Source organism: Ailuropoda melanoleuca, chromosome 13 (genome assembly GCF_002007445.2).
Source record: "Ailuropoda melanoleuca isolate Jingjing chromosome 13, ASM200744v2, whole genome shotgun sequence".
NCBI classification, from domain to species: Eukaryota; Metazoa; Chordata; class Mammalia; order Carnivora; family Ursidae; genus Ailuropoda; species Ailuropoda melanoleuca.
In genome coordinates, this window is record NC_048230.1 from 70,533,599 (window position 1) to 70,550,507 (window position 16,909).

Here is a 16,909-nt window from a genome sequence, read left to right on the forward strand (position 1 = left end):
CCAGTGAGAGAGGGAACATAAGCAGGGGAAGTGGGAGAGGAAGAAGCAGGCTCCTAGCGGAGGAGCCCGATGTGGGGCTCGATCCCAGAACGCCAGGATCACGCCCTGAGCCGAAGGCAGATGCTTAACCAGTGAGCCACCCAGGCGCCCCATAAATAAATAAAATCTTTAAAAAAATAAAAGATTTTATTTTTAAGTAATCTCTACACCCAGTGTGGGTCTCAGACTCATAACCCCAAAATCAGGAGTCACATGTTCTAATGACTGAGCCAGCCAGGCACCCAGGGGCTTTTTTTTTTTTTAATGTGGTAAAATATACATAATGTAAAAATTACCATTTTAACCATTCGGGGCTTATACTTTGTATGCTTTTTAAAAATTTTTCATTGTGCTTTACAAAAATATCAGTCCACGATGGATTGAAAATAAAAAGGGTCTTTCACTGCAGATGGTTTCAGAAGTAATTTGCCAAGCAATCAGGAAAAGTCTCTAGCCAGGAGGAGGTGAGCCCAAAGGTTTAGCTGTAGGGATATCCATCATAGCACTGTTTTGATGGTACAGAAAAATTAGAAACAAACTGCCCAGCAGTTAAGAGGTTAGTGTCACGTGCTGTGGTCTGTTTTTACAGGGGAACATCATGGTGGTCAAAAATTCACGGTCCTGAGTTAGGTAGATGTGGGTCTGTCACTTGCTGATTAGTGTCACTTTGTCCAGATACCCAATCTCTCCCAACCCTTAGCAACAACCCCTCTCTAACATTTTCGGCCAATCTGAGCTTTTTCTTGGTATGTGGAGGGGGCTTGTTTTGAAGATTGTGATAATGTAAATGATATTCATAACATACTACCTCAGTAAAATGTTGATCTTATTTTTCAAATTCTGTAATAATTTAAAAAGATGCTGATGAGGAAAATGTAATGATACGGAAAATCATTCACTATATACTGTTTAATAAAAATAATAGTTTATAAAACTATCTACCACAATCCTATTTTTGTAAAAAAAAAAAAAAAAGAATGTTAACTGTGGCTCTATCTGGGTGGAAGGACTACAGGTTGTCTTAATTGTTTATTTTTGACTGCACGTTGTCTAAAGAGTTGCTAGAGTTAATTTGGCAATTTAATCAAAAGTTAATTTTATTATAAAGAGAGGTGACATTTGAGGCCAGTCTCAGAATGAATCTGTGTTGACCAGGCTGAGAGGAGGTAAAACAGCATTCCTGTTTGCACATTTTACAAATTGGCAATGGACTGATCTTCCCAAGCTCTCAGCCCAGTGGTGCACTGAAAGTTGGGGCTTAATTTGTTTGTTCCTGTTGGGTGCCTTCCCATATCTTAATGCAGGTCCTTTCCTTTGCCTGTCCTTTGCTCCTGAGATTCTCGAATCAGGGGGCTCAAATCAGAATATCCTGAGGTTTCCAACTCTGAAATTTTCTCATCCTCTGTTTGTGTAATTCTTGTATTTGTTGCCCTAGTGGTGGATTAGGCATGTGAACCAAAGGCTGGATGAGAATGTTCAGTCTTTTTTAACAAGGGACTAAATTTTCATTGCAAACCTACAACAGTGCAGAGTCAGAAGTGAAAGATCCCTTCTACTCTAATGCTCCTCTTGGCTCCAGGCACCATCAGAGCTTAATTTTGGTGTATATCCTTTTATATTTTCATGTCCACTGGTGGACACTCATATATGCATTCATGTAGTTTTGTTTTTCATGAATGGTAGTAAATTTTAAAAGTGCACTTGCACTTGTATTTTTTCCTGTAGTATGTCATGGAGATTTCTCCACGTTGACTTCTTCCGAGGGCTATAATGTGCCATGCACTGGATGTCTCTTGCTAACCTTTCACTCTTGGAAACAGTGCCGCAGTGAGCGTCCTCAGGACGTTGTGCACTCCCCAGTGTGAGTGTTTCTGTAGGGTCTGGAGTGTAGTGCCAGAGTCGTCTTTCTCATTCTGGCCTATACCTGTGGGGATGGGTTTGTCTGTTGTAGAGACCTGTCTACCCCACAGCTGTTGTGGACACTGATTTTTCAGGAGACTTCTGTCTTCTGGCATCCCTGCCCCCCTTCTTTCCCCGTCTTCTTTAGCTCTGTTCCCCACCCACCTCAATCTTGTCAGACTACCTTCAGTCCTCCCCAACCCTGGAACCCTGGCCCCTGGGCTGCCTTTCAGAAAGCCTTCCTAAACCACTTCAGTCCGCAGTGACCTCCCTTCCTCTCAGCTCGGGAGAGATGTTTTTTGTCTGCAGTTATCATTTTGGACTGTAATCGTTTACAGTTTTCTATTGTTCGTGCTGTTTTACATGTGTCTGTTTTGTGGCTTTAACCGAGAGCTTGTTCTTTGAAGTCAGGGGAGGATCTTGTACTTCTTTTCCTGAGCCAAGGTTACAAGAGAAGTGATGACATAAAGCAGATGCTTAGTACATGCTGCATGAGTTGAACTGAACTTGGGAGATCCTGTGACCCTCCCAGGGGATGTTGGGTGTATATTTTTCAGGCAAGATTCATTGTCATTGTTTATAGCAGATCATTTTTAGGTGCAGAGAACCCTGAGGAACTCACAGCATACCATTCAAGAGGTGGGCTTTGCAGGCACACATGGATTTGAGTGTTAGTCACATTACCTAAATAGCTATTCAACCTCGGTCAAATCAGCCTGTTTCTTATCTGAAAAACAGAGTAATAAGAGCAGTATGGTTGTGGCATTAGGAATGAATGAGTTAATATATACAAAATACTTAAGACGATGTTGGCTAAACTTTAGCTTTATGTATTGATAGTTCAAGTTAGTTTCAGTCCTGTGCCTTCTCAGATTATGAGGAGTAATCATCTGAGGATGTAGCTTATAAGTCACTTTTTCTTTTCCTCAGCCCAGAACAAGTTCTTAGTCCTTCCTGCCTTACTGTGGCAGTGACATCTCCACTGCTTCCCTTTCATCCCTGGTTCCAGCCTGGCCTGGGGTACACTCCTGCAGCACACCTGGGATCTTGTTGCACCTCACAGCTGTTGACTTCCATGCTGAGGTCCATAATCCTCGGTGTGGTGTTCAAGGCTTCCCGAGTCTCATCTGAAATACAGGGGCCTCCAGGTCCTCACCCTCTTCCTTGTCCCGCATCCTGGGCCTGCCTTGCACTAAGGCCTCTTCGTAGAAGTACAGCTTGTTAGAGCTAGGGGAGCCACCACCCTCTAGGTCAGTTGTCCCCAAATTGGTGTTTTCAGCCAGAAAAGGCTTCTGTGATCAGCCAGAAACAGGAAGTACTGTCCCCTCCCACTTCCCCGAGCCTTGGAATCTTGAGAGACATATACATTAACATATCTCAAGCTCTGAAAAGTCCCGCAATAAAGAAACCTGCTTATCCAGTATCTGAGAAACAGTTAACCATGAAACCCGTCTTTTCCTTCTCCTCCCCCTCCTTCTTCCCCTCCTGCTCTTTCTTCTTGCAGGGAGGGGATCAGGTAAAAGCTTTTTATAAGTGCTGATCTAGTCTAATCTTTGTCTTACAGATAAAGAGACAGCGCCCTAGAGAAGGGAAGTGACTTGCTTAGGATCTTACAGTGGAAGAGCTGGGGCCAGTACCTCCCATGGTTGGCATAATGCCCAGTGGCTTTTGTTTTTGTTTTTTAATGTTTTTCTTTTATACTTAGTATGTAATTCTTAAAAACACGTGGCTTCAGTAGTTATCAGCCCATAGCCAGATAGCTTCATCTACACCCCTCCCACTTCTCACTGCTGTCCAAACTGGATTATTTTAAAGCATATCTCAGAGGTCCTATCATTTTATTTTTAAATACCTAGTCATTATCTCTAAAGATAAAGGCCCCTTTTCCCCCTTATCAACCCCAATGCCATTATCGTATCTGAAATTAAAATATGCAGTCTGTTCAGATGTCACCATTGTCTCATGCATTTTGTTTGTCTGTAGTTGGTTGCTGTCATCAGGATCCAGGGAGGGCCCCCACATTGCATTTGGTTGCTGGATGGCCCTTGTGTGCTTATTTGTCACCATGGCTACTTAACAGCTTAGAAATCTTGAGCCAAGTTACTGAACCTCTCTGAGAATCAGTGTCCTCAGAAAACAGAGCTTATGGTAGGAGTTCACACATCATTATAAGAATAGAGAAAGATACTAAATGTGAAATACTTCAGTGAGTGGCAGTGCACTGCTGCTAATACTATGATTGTCTTCTAGACACAGATAACTCCTGGATTACAGATAACTTGGCTGTAAGGCTACTATTTAAGCCTGATTTTATTTTATTACTTAGCAAGATATCTGGCCCTTGTGGGTAACTGATTGTTTTTTAGGAAAAGGTGATAACTCTCCTTCTCTCCCAAAGGAGTTCTTTCTGGCTGGGCAAAAACAGAATAATCAGCATTGAACAGTAGTCACAAATGGTATTTAATTAACTGTTGAGCTGAGTTCCCCAGGACTCCCTACCTCACCCCACTCTTATTACTTCTCTCTGTGGCACTTTTTAGTCATACTCTGTATGGCTTCCTTACTTGTTTCATTATAGTTGTGGTCTTTTGCTTCCCAATAGAATGTAAGCCTCATGAGGGCAGACATTGTCTTTGTGGTTCATTGATGTTTCCCAGCAGCTAGCATAGTGCTGGCACTTAGGAGGTCCTCAGTAAATCCACGTGCCGTGACTATGATTTCTGTCTTTCCATGAGCCTCAGGGAAGTGGATTCAACTGGTCAGCAATCACTAACTGAATAGGCCTTCCCCCCTCTCCCATCTGCTTCCTTCTCCTGGAGTTTTAATCAATGCTTAGTTCTGTTCCTTGGACTTCCCTTATTACACTGAATAAGCTTATGAGGATTTTTGGCTAAAAGAATAATATATTAGGTTTTCCAACTGTTTCCTGGCAAAAGTAAAACCCTCACCCTGGTTTTTCCCTAAGTGGCATGTTCTGGGGACTCTAGACCTGGACTTGTCATTTGCTTTCTGTTTGATATAGAGTCAAGGCTTCAGGCCTGTCATGTGCTTAGGAGAAAGGAATCACCAAAGGAGAAAGCTGAAAAAGAAGTTAAGAGCTATAATCAACAATACTGTATTATAAACTTCAAGACTGCTAAGAGCTTAGATCTTTTTAAAGATTTTATGTATTTATTTGAGAGAAGAGAGCATGAGCAGGGGGAGAGGCAGAATCCCCACCAAGCAGGAGACTGATACAGGGCTCAGTGTGGGGCTTGATCCCAGGACCCTGGGATCATGACCTGAGCCAAAGGCAGATGCTTAACCAGCTGAACCACCCACGCACCCCAGTAAGAACTTGGATCTTAAAGGTTCTAGGGGTGCCTGGGTGGCTTATTTGGTTAAGCGTCTACCTTCAGCTCAGGTCATGATCTCGGGGTCTTGGGATGCAGCCCTGGGTAGGGCTCCCTGCTCAGCGGATAGTCTGTTTCTCCCTCTCCCTCTGCCTCCTCCTCCTGCTCTCTCTCTGTCTCTCTCTCTCTCAAATAAAAATAAATAGAAACCTTAAAAAAAAAATCTCAAAGGTTCTAACCACAGAAAGGAAATGTTATTATGTGATGTGATAGAGATATTAGCTAATGGTATAGTAGCTATCATATTGCCATATGTAAATGTATCAAACCAACAGGTTGTACACCTTAAACTTACACAATGTTATATGTCAGCTATATCTCTCTTTCTTTTTTTTTTTTTTTTAAAGATTTATTTGAGAGAGAGAGCAGGCAGGCAGGGCTGAGGGGGGTGGGGGAGGGGCAGAGGAAGAGAGAAAAGCCTGAAGCGGACTTCCCACTGAGTGTGGAGCTAGAGGGCCTGAGATCATTACCTGAGAGGAAACCAAGAGCCAGCTGCCCAACCGACTGAGCCACCCAGGCACCCATATGTCAATTATATCTTTTTTTTTTTTTAAGATTTTATTTATTTATTTGACAGAGATAGAGACAGCCAGCGAGAGAGGGAACACAAGCAGGGGGAGGGAGAGGAAGAAGCAGGCTCATAGCAGAGGAGCCTGATGTGGGGCTGGATCCCAGAACGCCGGGATCACGCCCTGAGTCGAAGGCAGATGCTTAACCGCTGTGCCACCCAGGCGCCCTGTCAATTATATCTTTTTTTTTTTTTTAAAGATTTTATTTATTTATGTGACAGAGAGACAGCCAATGAGAGAGGGAACACAAGCAGGGGGAGTGGGAGAGGAAGAAGCAGGCTCCCAGCCGAGGAGCCCCATGTGGGACTCGATCCCAGAACGCCGGGATCACGCCCTGAGCCAAAGGCAGACGCCTAACGACTGCGCCACCCAGGCGCCCCTCTGTCAATTATATCTTAATAAAAAGAAAGGAAGATTAATTGATTAACCGAGGGCTTGAAGCCTAGCATGATATAAATATATTTTTAAAGTATGGCTGGGGACACAACAATGGACAAAAACAGACCAAGTCCTTTTTCTCATCAAACTGATGTTCTAGTGGAAAAATCAACACTAAATATGTCCCATGAAGTTGGGTGGTTAGGAATGCATTGCAGAAAAGCACAGCAGTAGAAGCTGCCGGTGAAGAGCAGCTCCCCTTGAAATAGAGTAGCCAGGGATCCTTTTGGAGGTGAGATTCAAGGAGAGGCCGGAATGACGTGAGGGAACAGGCCACGTGCAGATTTAGGAACGAGTGTCCCCAGCAGACGGAATTGCAAGGGCAAATGCCAGGAGGTAGGAACCTGCCCGGCATATTACAGAAAAAGCTGAGTAAGGGAGGGAGAGAAGAGTTTAGGGGCTCTAGAGGCGGCCAGTTCCTGCAGGGCATTGTAAGAGCTCTGGATTTTATTGTGAGTGAAGGCGGAGCTGTTAAGAGGGTTTTGAGCAGGGCAGAGACATGGTCTGACAGACGCAAGTTTTAACAAAATCACCTGGGTGCCCAGGCTGCCGTGTGGATGCCCCAAAGCCAGCACTGTCTCTGACGTTTGTCTTTACGACCAACGTTGCTGAAGAGCTCCGCACGTACATGCTCTCGGGAGCGTTTCTGTTGGGGGCCTCTTGGCAGTGCAGTTGTTGACTATGTGGCTTTGCCAGATTTTCTCCCCCAAAGCTTAATCTTTCCTATCTTTAGTTTCCTGGTAAATTAAAGGTTTCAGTAGCAATCCCCACTTCAGACTACTTCGGGATCATCAAGCAAAATTTTGGATTTGAGCTAGATACACACTGAGGAGCTGTACATGTGGTAGTTAACGAATGAATTGAATTGGCTAGGAAGTGGCCGTCTTGGAGGGCCTTTATGGCCAAGGTTTCCTGGTGTCTTGCCTTTTTTATTTCCCTATGGCTTCCTTGCTCAGTCTGATTTTGGCGATAAAAGATTTCCTCCCTTTGTTTACATGATTTATTTTTCGAGGACAAACAGCCTTTAGGATTGTTTTTCAGGAGTGAGCTGAGGGTGGGGAGTTGGGCTTTGGATATTACTCCAGGGCCTTCCCTGGATGGTGGTGGATGTCTCCTTATTCTTTAATTAGTCATCTTCTGGAAGACTAAGAAGTGGAAAATTTTAAAGCGGTTGCCAAATTGTGACTCCAGGCTGTAGCCCGCAGTTAAACATTGAGAAGCCCAGATTGCTGGCAACACTTTGTTTTCAGGAATTGGACCTCGCAGGCAGAACAAAGCGGGCCCCCACAGGGGAGTGCTCTCGGGGCTTGTGAGGGGAAGCTCTGCCCGGCTCCTCTGGAAATGACTTGTGAATTGTAGAGGCCAACCGTTAGTCCATCTTTGTTTACCTCCTGAAAGCTGATTTTCTATGGCAGCTCTGTCCAACAGAACTATCTAAATAGATGGAAATGGTCTCTGAGCTGTACTGTTCAGTCCCGTGGGCACTGGACCTGTGTGGCCATTGAGGACTTGAAACAGTGCAACTGAGGAACAGAATTTTAAATTTTAATTTTATTTAATTTAGTTAATTTAAAATTTAGTGCTAGGAGAAAAATGAAATTTAGATAACCACACATCTTCAGTGGTTCTGTATTGCACAGTGCAGCTCTAGGCTGTTGCCCTTATGCCCACCCTGACGTTGAGCTCCCCGACTTGGCTCCAGGAAATCTGTGGCCTCTTTCCTCACATCAGGTACCTCCAGCCCCAAGTCCATAAAGTCCTTCTTGTTCTCTAACTTCTTTCATACTTTCTGGAGGAGTAAACACTTGTGTTGTACAAGAAACAAACTATGCTGTCCCGTTCTCCAGTTGCTTCCTAAGTGCCTCTGCTCCATGGCTAGATTGACATTTTCCTGGAGGTAGCCATGTTGTTTGTGTATCCCCTTTGTCCTCTCTGTCATATCAGTTATGTCTATTGATACTTACTGCCAATTGATTAACTGATAAGCCCTTTTTAACTGATTTCTCCCGTTTCCCAGGTGCCTTGAAGAAGAGTCTCACAGCCGATCAGGTTCGGGCTGATTTCATAACTCTTGGTAGGTCATTGCCAAGGTTGCTCAGGGTGACAGGCCCGGTGGTTCTTTATTATGTTAAAGTCTCCTTCTGTTCTCTTATAGGTCTTAGTGAGGAGAAAGCCACTTTCTTTTCTGAAAAGGTATCATAATTCCTCTTAATCAAGGTTAATTAAGATTGTTTGCTTTTATTTCATGAAAAGAAACAAATGAGAAATGCCGACTAAGGAAAAACCATCAATCATTCTGTGTTATTTCCCCAGCTTAATGGCTTTCATGCAAATGACATACATACAGTGTTTAAACGGCACTGTTCAGTGCATCTTTAATTTTTTGCCTCTGATTTGACTGACTTTAATTGTCATGCAGGTTTTTGTCACAACCTGGGACTAAATCTTGGAATGAAAGAAAACATACCGTCTTCTGTGCCTCTTTACTACCCCTATCTCCCAGATCTATACATACAGGCTGAGCCCTTGGTTCTGCATTCTTCCCCTTGTCTGTATAAATCCTAAACATTGCTGTGTTGGGGGGCAGAATGAAGAGGGTGCATTTTCCCCATTGTTATGACTTCTTCGGCTTTTTGCTTTTGTTTCAGTGGAAGCAGAGTGCCCCCACCCTTGCTCGATGGGCCATAGGACAGACTCTGATGATTAACCAGCTTATAGATATGGAGTGGAAATTTGGAGGTAACTAGTTAGAGCCAGTGCCGGATCATTTGGGGGCTGTAGGGTGGGGTTTCAGAGGCTTTCAGATAGTTTCCATGGGGAGAATATGTCCTCGGTCCTCACAGACAATTGGGACCAGCAGCTGCTTCTCTGTATTGCCGCTGGCATTTGGCAGCTGTTTCTATCCATGGCTCTCTATAAGTTGACTTCCTGAAGAGCCCGTTTTGCCGTCCTCGTACTCGTCCCTGCACGGCTTCTGCTGGACAGCCTGCAAGATCAGGGTGTTCAGAGTATAGGTCTGTTGTCAACCCGTCACTTACTACTTTTCTCTTTTGTGTCACAGTGACATCTGGGAGCAGTGAACTGGAGAAAGTGGGAAGTATTTTTTTACAAGTAAGTCTCCAGATCTGTAAAAATGGATAGATTTTTGACTTGGTTAAAAAATTAAGTCGACGTTGGATTTTTTTTGAAAGACCAATTAAGTGGATGTTCACTGAAGGGCCTTGTGTACTTGAGAGCAGTGTTGTCAGCCAAAAATGTGGTCACTAACCATCCCAGCTGTCAGATTAATAGGATCCTGATAATTTTCTTAAAAGCTTGATTGTTCTATAATCATAAGAATTGATAGAAGTTTTGGTGATTGTGGATCCAGATTGCTCCTGTTTGACTCTCAAGTCAGAAGCTGGATGCTTTGATGTTTAAGTGAAAGGATTTCAAGAATTTCTTTGCCCTGTTGTCATCATTTTAATTTAAATTTTTATTTTATTTTTTTTAATCAGTTAAAGATGGTGGTTAAGAAAGGAAATCAAACTGAAAATTTGTACATAGGTGAGTCTGAATTCCTGTTTGAGCCTTTTCACTTTTTCCATGTTCTCTTCAGTCCGTGGGCTCATGAAGCACCACAAATCATTTCTTCTAGAAAAAAGTCATATGCGAGCTGTGGAGTAGCCATTCCACTGCCTCTCCTCTCATAAATAATAAGCCATCAGCAGGTTGGAGACCCCACAGTTGAAGAGCCTCTTTGAAAACGGGAAAGCGCAGGGAGAAGGGACAGTGAAGATTGAAGAGCAAGCAGCTCTTGCCACAAAAGTCGTGCTGAACATCCTGAATAATACCCTTTCATCTCTTTGTGCTGTGGAGTTATGCCATTTTTAAATTCTCCACTTTTGTATGGAGCCGAGAACCTTTCTATGTTCAAGGCTCTCAGTTCTTTATTATGGTCAATTACCCATCAAGAGCTGCTTAGATGTACTAAGTCAAAAAAGAAAAAGAGAAAAAAATCTCTGGGTGGAAATTCATTTTCTTGGATGATTCTGTGGAGTTGGAAACATTTACCTGAAGCTGAATTTTCTCTCCCCAGAATTAACCTTGCCTCAGTTCTACAGCTTCCTGCACGAGATGGAGCGAGTCAGAGCCAGCATGGAGTGTTTGAGCTGATTTCTGGCCCCTTCCCTGCCCCCTTCTCTTCCATGGGTGGCTGCTCTGAGAGGCACCTCGCCCACAGGCCTCTGGGGTGCTGATAAGGGCCCTGCTTGCTTCTTGGGAGCCCAGGTGCAAAGGTTTCTGGAAAACAACAGGATTAAGTACTTAAAGAGCCCTGTACGATTACTCTGAATTCTTTGTGAGGGGAACCTCCAGCACCTATCTCCCAGGACACTTTTTCGATATTCCAACAGGCTGTTGCATCTCAAATCCACGGGAGGAAGTAAGTGGTTACCTCCCCCATCAAAGTTCCAGAGTAAACAGATCGGTGCCATCAAGATGCACACTGATCACCCTCCCCTCAAAAAAGCAAGGGCTTATTTATGGCTGACACACGTGGGGAGCCCCCAGCGATTTTTCTACGCACTCTGCATTTGTGGTGGTGGTGGTGCATTGCTAATCAGTTTTTAACGGGGCACCTGTGTATAAATGTTGCTTGGTCTGCTCTGAAAAGAACTGAGGCCAACCTCTGTCCTCATTTCAGGTTGTGCCCTGTTGTGTTGTAATGAGACTATTTTAGCTTGTTTTGGTTCAGGCTGACCTTCTCTGTTGGTTAGATGATGAATAAAAAAAGGTTCTAAAGAAAAGGTCTGAATCCAGTTGTGTCTGCATGGATGAAAGAGTCATCTGCCTTGCAGAGCGCTAGTGCTCTAATCTTCAACTGTTATTTTCCTGGTTTTGGTGAAGGCCCTCAGTCTTCAGTGAAATTAGCTGTGGCCCAAAAGCTGAATTTGTAAGAGCAGTTCAGGGGAGACTGGGGTTAAAAACATCATGAAAAGCGTGAGTGCTTTGTGTTCTGATGACTTTAGGCCCCCGCCTAGCATGTGGTTCAAAAGGTACATTGTAAAGTAATCCCTTCTCACCCCCATTCCCCAGTTACCTAGTTCCTTTCCCCAGGTAACCACTGTTACAGTTTATTCTGTGTTCTTCCGGACATATTTCTTGCATTTGCAAGTATATAGGCATAGCGTTTGATTTTCTTCCCACACAAGTGGTGGTATAGTGTACACACGGCATCCCGTGTCTTGCGTTTTTTCTACTTCACTTAAAAATCATTCCACATCTGAACAGAGAAAGGGGAAAACAAACACAAACAGAGTGGGCTCATTCTTTGTAACAGATGCACCGTGTTTCTTCAAATGGGTGATTTTTTAAATTGGTTTTCTACTGGTAGGTGTTTGGGTTGGTTCCATTCTTTTTCTCATATAAATCATTCTGCATCTGAATATTTTTGTATGTCATTGTGCATGTGTGGAAGTATATTTGTAAAGTAAATATATGGGTGTGGAATTGCTGGGTCAAAGAATATGTGCATTTATCAGAATGTAAAAAGGAATAAAGCAAAAAGATGATTCTACCTTATCTCCCATTTACTGGGTTTCCCTACTGCCCTTCTCCAACAGATAACCCCTGCTGTTAGCTCCTTAAATATCCTTCCAGAGGGTTTTCCTCCCACATATGAGCAACAGGAATTTAAATTTTTACTTGCTTTTTGGTGTTTACACAGATGATTATACATTGTATATTACTGTCCTTAATATATCTTGGAGAACTTTCCATATGAGTACATAAAGGTACATTCTTTCCTGTGGCTGTAGCATATTCACAGAACCATAGAGAGATTGATTTTCAAGGATGGGCTCACATGATTGTGGAGACTTGGTAAGTCTAGATCTGCAGAATTGGGGCTCCTGGGTGGTTCAGTTGGGTAAGCGTCCAGCTCTTGATTTCAGCTCTACGCAGGCTCTACGCTCAACAGGGAATCCATTTGAGGGTTCTGTCCCTCTCTGGTCCTCCCCCTGCTTGTGCGCTTTCTCTTTCAAATACATAAACTCTTCTAAAAAACCCAAAAAACTGTAGGATGGGGTGCCTGGCTGGCTCGGTCAGAAGAGCATGCAACTCTTCAGGGTGCCTGGGTGGCGCAGTGGTTAAGCGTCTGCCTTCGGCTCAGGGCGTTATCCCAGCGTTCTGGCTCCTCCGCTAGGAGCCTGCTTCTCCTCTCCCACTCCCCCTGCTTGTGTTCCCTCTCTGCTGGCTGTCTCTGTCAAATAAATAAAATTTAAAAAAAAAAAAAAAGTGCAACTCTTGATCTCCAGGTTGTGAGTTCAAGCCCCACACTGGGTGTAGAGATTACTAAAAATAAATAAATAAACTTAAAATAAATTAATTAATAAAATCTGCAGGAAAGGCTAGTTAAATCCACTCATATTTACAGATAGGGAAATGGAGTCCTAACAACTGAAGCTGGTCAGTGGCCAGAGGTCAGTGCTACCCTGTGAGCCATGGGTATCCTGCTTTAGTTCAGAAGGGATCCTGAGAGACCTGAAATGGATTCAGCATGGCAAGCCATCCAGTGTTGGTCTCAGGATAATCCATAAGTTGTACCCATCTGGCCACTGGACAGATTCTAACCAAGGAGCTCCTTGCCCTGCCCAATTCAGGCCTTCCTGCCCTGCCTGGATCACAGCAGCAGCTTCCTGTGCCCCACCCCAGTCTTCAACCTCATAGCTTCTGCAGTCTGACCTGTTTCCTGTGTGAGCATTCTTATGGGCAAGTCTTGTCAGCAGACAGATCCAAACACTCATGACTCTGCATGGTATCCAGGGTAAAGCCCAAACCTCTTAGCACAACAAACCCCCCCAGTCTCACCTTGCCTGTGCCTTCTACCCCTCCATCTCTCTTGCGTCTTGCCATGTATCTTGTACAGGAGTGTCTGGTCTACCAGTCTGCTGACAGCTGCCAAGCCATGAGGCCATCTGCCTCTTCTCCCATTGGATCTACAGTGCATGTCCATCCTTTGAGAGGTAGCATCCAGGACACTTCTGAGGGCTTCCCCTGACATCTCCAGGCCATAATAAGGAGATCTCTGGTCTCTGTTAATACATCTGCTACAGAAGCCAGGAGTATAGGCTCTGGAGTCAGAATGCTTGGTTCCAGTCCTGCTGCTCTGCTTTCCAACTGTGTGACCTCAGGCAAGCTCCTGACTTCTCAGAACTTGTTTCCTCCTCTGTGAAATGGGTATAGTCCTTGCCTCACAGGGTTACTGGGCAGATCATGATGCCTGCTCAACTAACGGTGAGCTGTTCATTATCAAATTATCGTCATTATTTGTTTTGAGGATTTCTTCCGCACTAGCCTGTGAGCTTCTTGATAAGTCTTGTTTTTCAGCTCAGTAACCCTAACTGTTCAGCTCCACTCCTCCACACCCCCATCAGGTCACAGGTCCTGTTGTCGGTTGAAATGAGACTGTGTAGAGCCTCCGTGGCAGGATTGTTAATGAACCTACCTAGCTTTAACAGAGTAAATTTGGGGAAGTTAGTTTGATCATTGGTTAGTTTTAACAGAGATCATAGATATAAGGCAGCCAGTCCGGCCGGGCACCCATCCACCTTCCAAGGGCCGTCTTCCACCCAGCCACTGAGCTCCTTGCTCCATGATTCCAAGAACGCTCTTGGAGCGCCTCCTGTGGGCCAGAGCTCCACTGGTTCCTACGGGAGTGGTGATAAGCTGAGTGCAGTTTTGTCTTTTCCGCACCTCTATTTCTACTGCAGAAGGAAAGTATATCCTCACTCCCATTTCCTCTAGTTCAGATTTCATTATGAATGCCAGGAACCCCTCCAGTCACTTTGTTGTATTGGGATCTTGTCACAAATATAATCTACTGAATCCAGGGCATTGATCAGGGCCTGTAGACTGTTGGGTAGGGATTTTGCAGCAATGCTGAGGGATTCGAGCAGGGTGTTCCTTACTGTGTGCACTTCATCTTTGCATCGATTCACTCTTGTACCGATTCTGCTTAAAAATCTGTTGTCCGTTAACCTAGGTTTTGGCTGCAGGTTTTTCTTATTTTGTATTTTTTTTTTGCTTTTGGAGCATAGTGTTAAGATGGCAATGGTCAGGCCAAGAGAAGATCAACCAGAAATAACCTGTATCCTTCTCTGGAGGAAAAAGGACTGTCCTGATTGGGGTGGGGGAAACATTCACTGTTTGGTTCTGACACAGAGTTTCTTTTAACTCTAGTGATTTAAAAAAAAAAAAAAAAAAAGGCTGGTAATGACAAGGAAAATCCCCAAACAGCCCTAGTGGTCAGCTGCTCCACAGTGGGACTAGCTAGCTGCCTCCCACACGAGCATTTCCCGGAGCGTAGAAATGGCCTTTCCAAAAGGCAGATAACCCAACAACAGGTATCTTCCTGAAGCATATTTGGTCTTTTCTGGATTGCAGGTTTTGGGGTTTTTTTGTTTTTTGTTTTTGCATTTGTTGATATTTCACAAAAGTATTTGGGAATGTCTGTGGAAGGTAATGTCTGGTGGATGATACCTTGTATTTGGATGGCACTGTAGTTTGTGTTTTGAGGGGAGTCAAGTTTATTAAGGCATAACTTACATGCAGTAAAACTCACTCTTTTTGGGGCACCTGGATGGTTCAGTCCCCCCACTTGTGCTCGCTCTCTCACACTCTCTCAAATAAATAAAATCTTTAAAAACTCACTCTTTATAAGTGTGCAGCTCAATGAGTTTTGATAAATGCGTATAGTCATGTAACCATTACCACAGTCAAGGTAGAAAATACTTCCGTCACCCCAAAAAGTTCCCCCATGTTCTTTATAGTCAGTCCCTTCGCCTTCCCCCTAGTTCAGGCAACCACTGACCTGATTGCTGTCCCCATAGTTTTGCCTTTTCCAGGATGTAAATAGAATCATTCATTATGAACACTTATGTGCCCAGCTTCTTCCACTTAGCATAATGTTTTTCAGATTCGTCTATGTTATTGACACAGCAGGAGTTTTTTCCTTTTTATACCTGGCTTGTATTTCATAGTATGGACACATCCACTTGTTTTGTTTTTGTCTACTTACTGCTGATCAGTGGAATGAGGTGGTTTCCTGCATTGATGATTATGAATCAAGAACAGTAGTCTAGTTTCTGGCATTCCTTCCTTCACATCCATCATCTCATCTGAAGCTCAGGACACCCTCAGAGTTGGGAGTTGTTACACCAGGTGTGAGAAGGACACAACAAGGGTTATGCTTGCATGGGGTCACAGGGCAATGTTTGGAGCCTTGGTCATCTAACTCCCAACTAGGAAGGGTTTTTGTTTAAGAGATAATCCACATTCCATAAAATTCCATAAAATTGGAGGTTTTAACAGAACATAAACTAGGAAGTATTACACAAGCTAACCCCTACTGAAACATCTCCAATAACATATTTTTTTTTAAGATTTTGAGAGAGAGTGAGAGAGTGAGCACACAAGCTGGGGGAGGGGCAGAGGGAGAGGATGGAGCAGACTCCCCGCTGAGCAGGGAGCCCAAGGTGGGACTCAATCCCAGGGCCCCCAGATCATGACCTGAGCCAAAGGCGACTCTTAACCCACTGAGTGACCCAGGCGTCAAATCTGCCTCTTGCCATCTGTATTCATGGATACACTTGTTCTGTGAGAACATGCTGGCCACCCGCTGTGCCCCAGCTCGGTGCTAAGTGCTGAGCTGTGTGTGACTTTGAGATTTGCTTCACCTGTGTGCACCTTTGGGTTCATCTGTAAAATTGAGAGTGTCTACCTTCGAGAGTAATTGTAAGGATTGAGTGAGGTGGTCTCTGTAGGGCACCAAGCCCAGTACCTGCTTCAGAGTGGTTGGTGCATTGTCATCACTATCACCCATCTTTGGGTTGTTAGTATTCAGAGAAAAGGAGAAATAAAACAAAATCATTGGCACTGGGTCACTACACCCCTCCCCTAGAATTTTCAACCCAGGACTGAAGGACTGGCTAGACCAGTGGTTCTCAAAGTGTGGTCCCTAGACCAATAGCATCGGCATTACTTGGGAACTTGATAGAAATAGAGTCTTAGACCCTGCTCTAGGGGCCCCTTGGTGACTCAGTCAGTTATGCGTCTGCCTTCAGCTCAGGTCATAATCCTGGGGTCCTGGCTTCGAGTCCTATATCGGGCTTCCTGCTCCAAGGGGAGTCTGCTTCTCCTTCTGCTCCTACCCCCACTCATGCTTTCTGTCTCTCAAATAATTAAATAAAATCTTTAAAAAAGGGGAAAAAAAAAGACCCTGCTCTAGACCTACTGAGTCAGGAACTCTGGGGTGGGACCTAGTGATCTGTGTTTTAACCAGCCCTCCGAGTGTGATGGTGATACATGCTCCAATTTGAGAACTGCTGGATTACATACACCATCCCCTGCCTTTGAGAGACCCCTGAATAAATCTTTAAACACAGAAGATGACCAGCCCAATGGGGACCCTGCCACCAGTCTACCTCTGACAGAGATGCCTCTGGATCATGGGTTGTGGAGCCTTGAAATTTAGGGACATCCCTTAACACACCTTGCTTGGCTTCCTCCAGGAATATCTTACAATTCAGTCAC

At 44.2% G+C, this 16,909-nt stretch overlaps 1 protein-coding gene across 3 annotated transcripts in view; it reads left to right on the top strand.

Moving 5' to 3' along the window:
* The window catches only part of COMMD7 (COMM domain containing 7), a 20,988-nt gene extending 9,094 nt beyond the window's left edge, over nucleotides 1-11,894 (top strand). For 2 of the 3 annotated variants that reach the window (XM_034640279.1, XM_011223713.3), the window contains exons 4-9: nucleotides 8,355-8,411; nucleotides 8,493-8,530; nucleotides 8,986-9,076; nucleotides 9,399-9,448; nucleotides 9,835-9,883; nucleotides 10,416-11,894. In XM_034640279.1, the coding sequence (XP_034496170.1) occupies nucleotides 8,355-8,411; nucleotides 8,493-8,530; nucleotides 8,986-9,076; nucleotides 9,399-9,448; nucleotides 9,835-9,883; nucleotides 10,416-10,492 (362 nt within the window). In that variant the 3' untranslated portion in view covers nucleotides 10,493-11,894. The other variant, XM_034640280.1, reaches the window with a different exon arrangement.
* The last annotated feature ends 5,015 nt before the right edge of the window (nucleotides 11,895-16,909 follow it).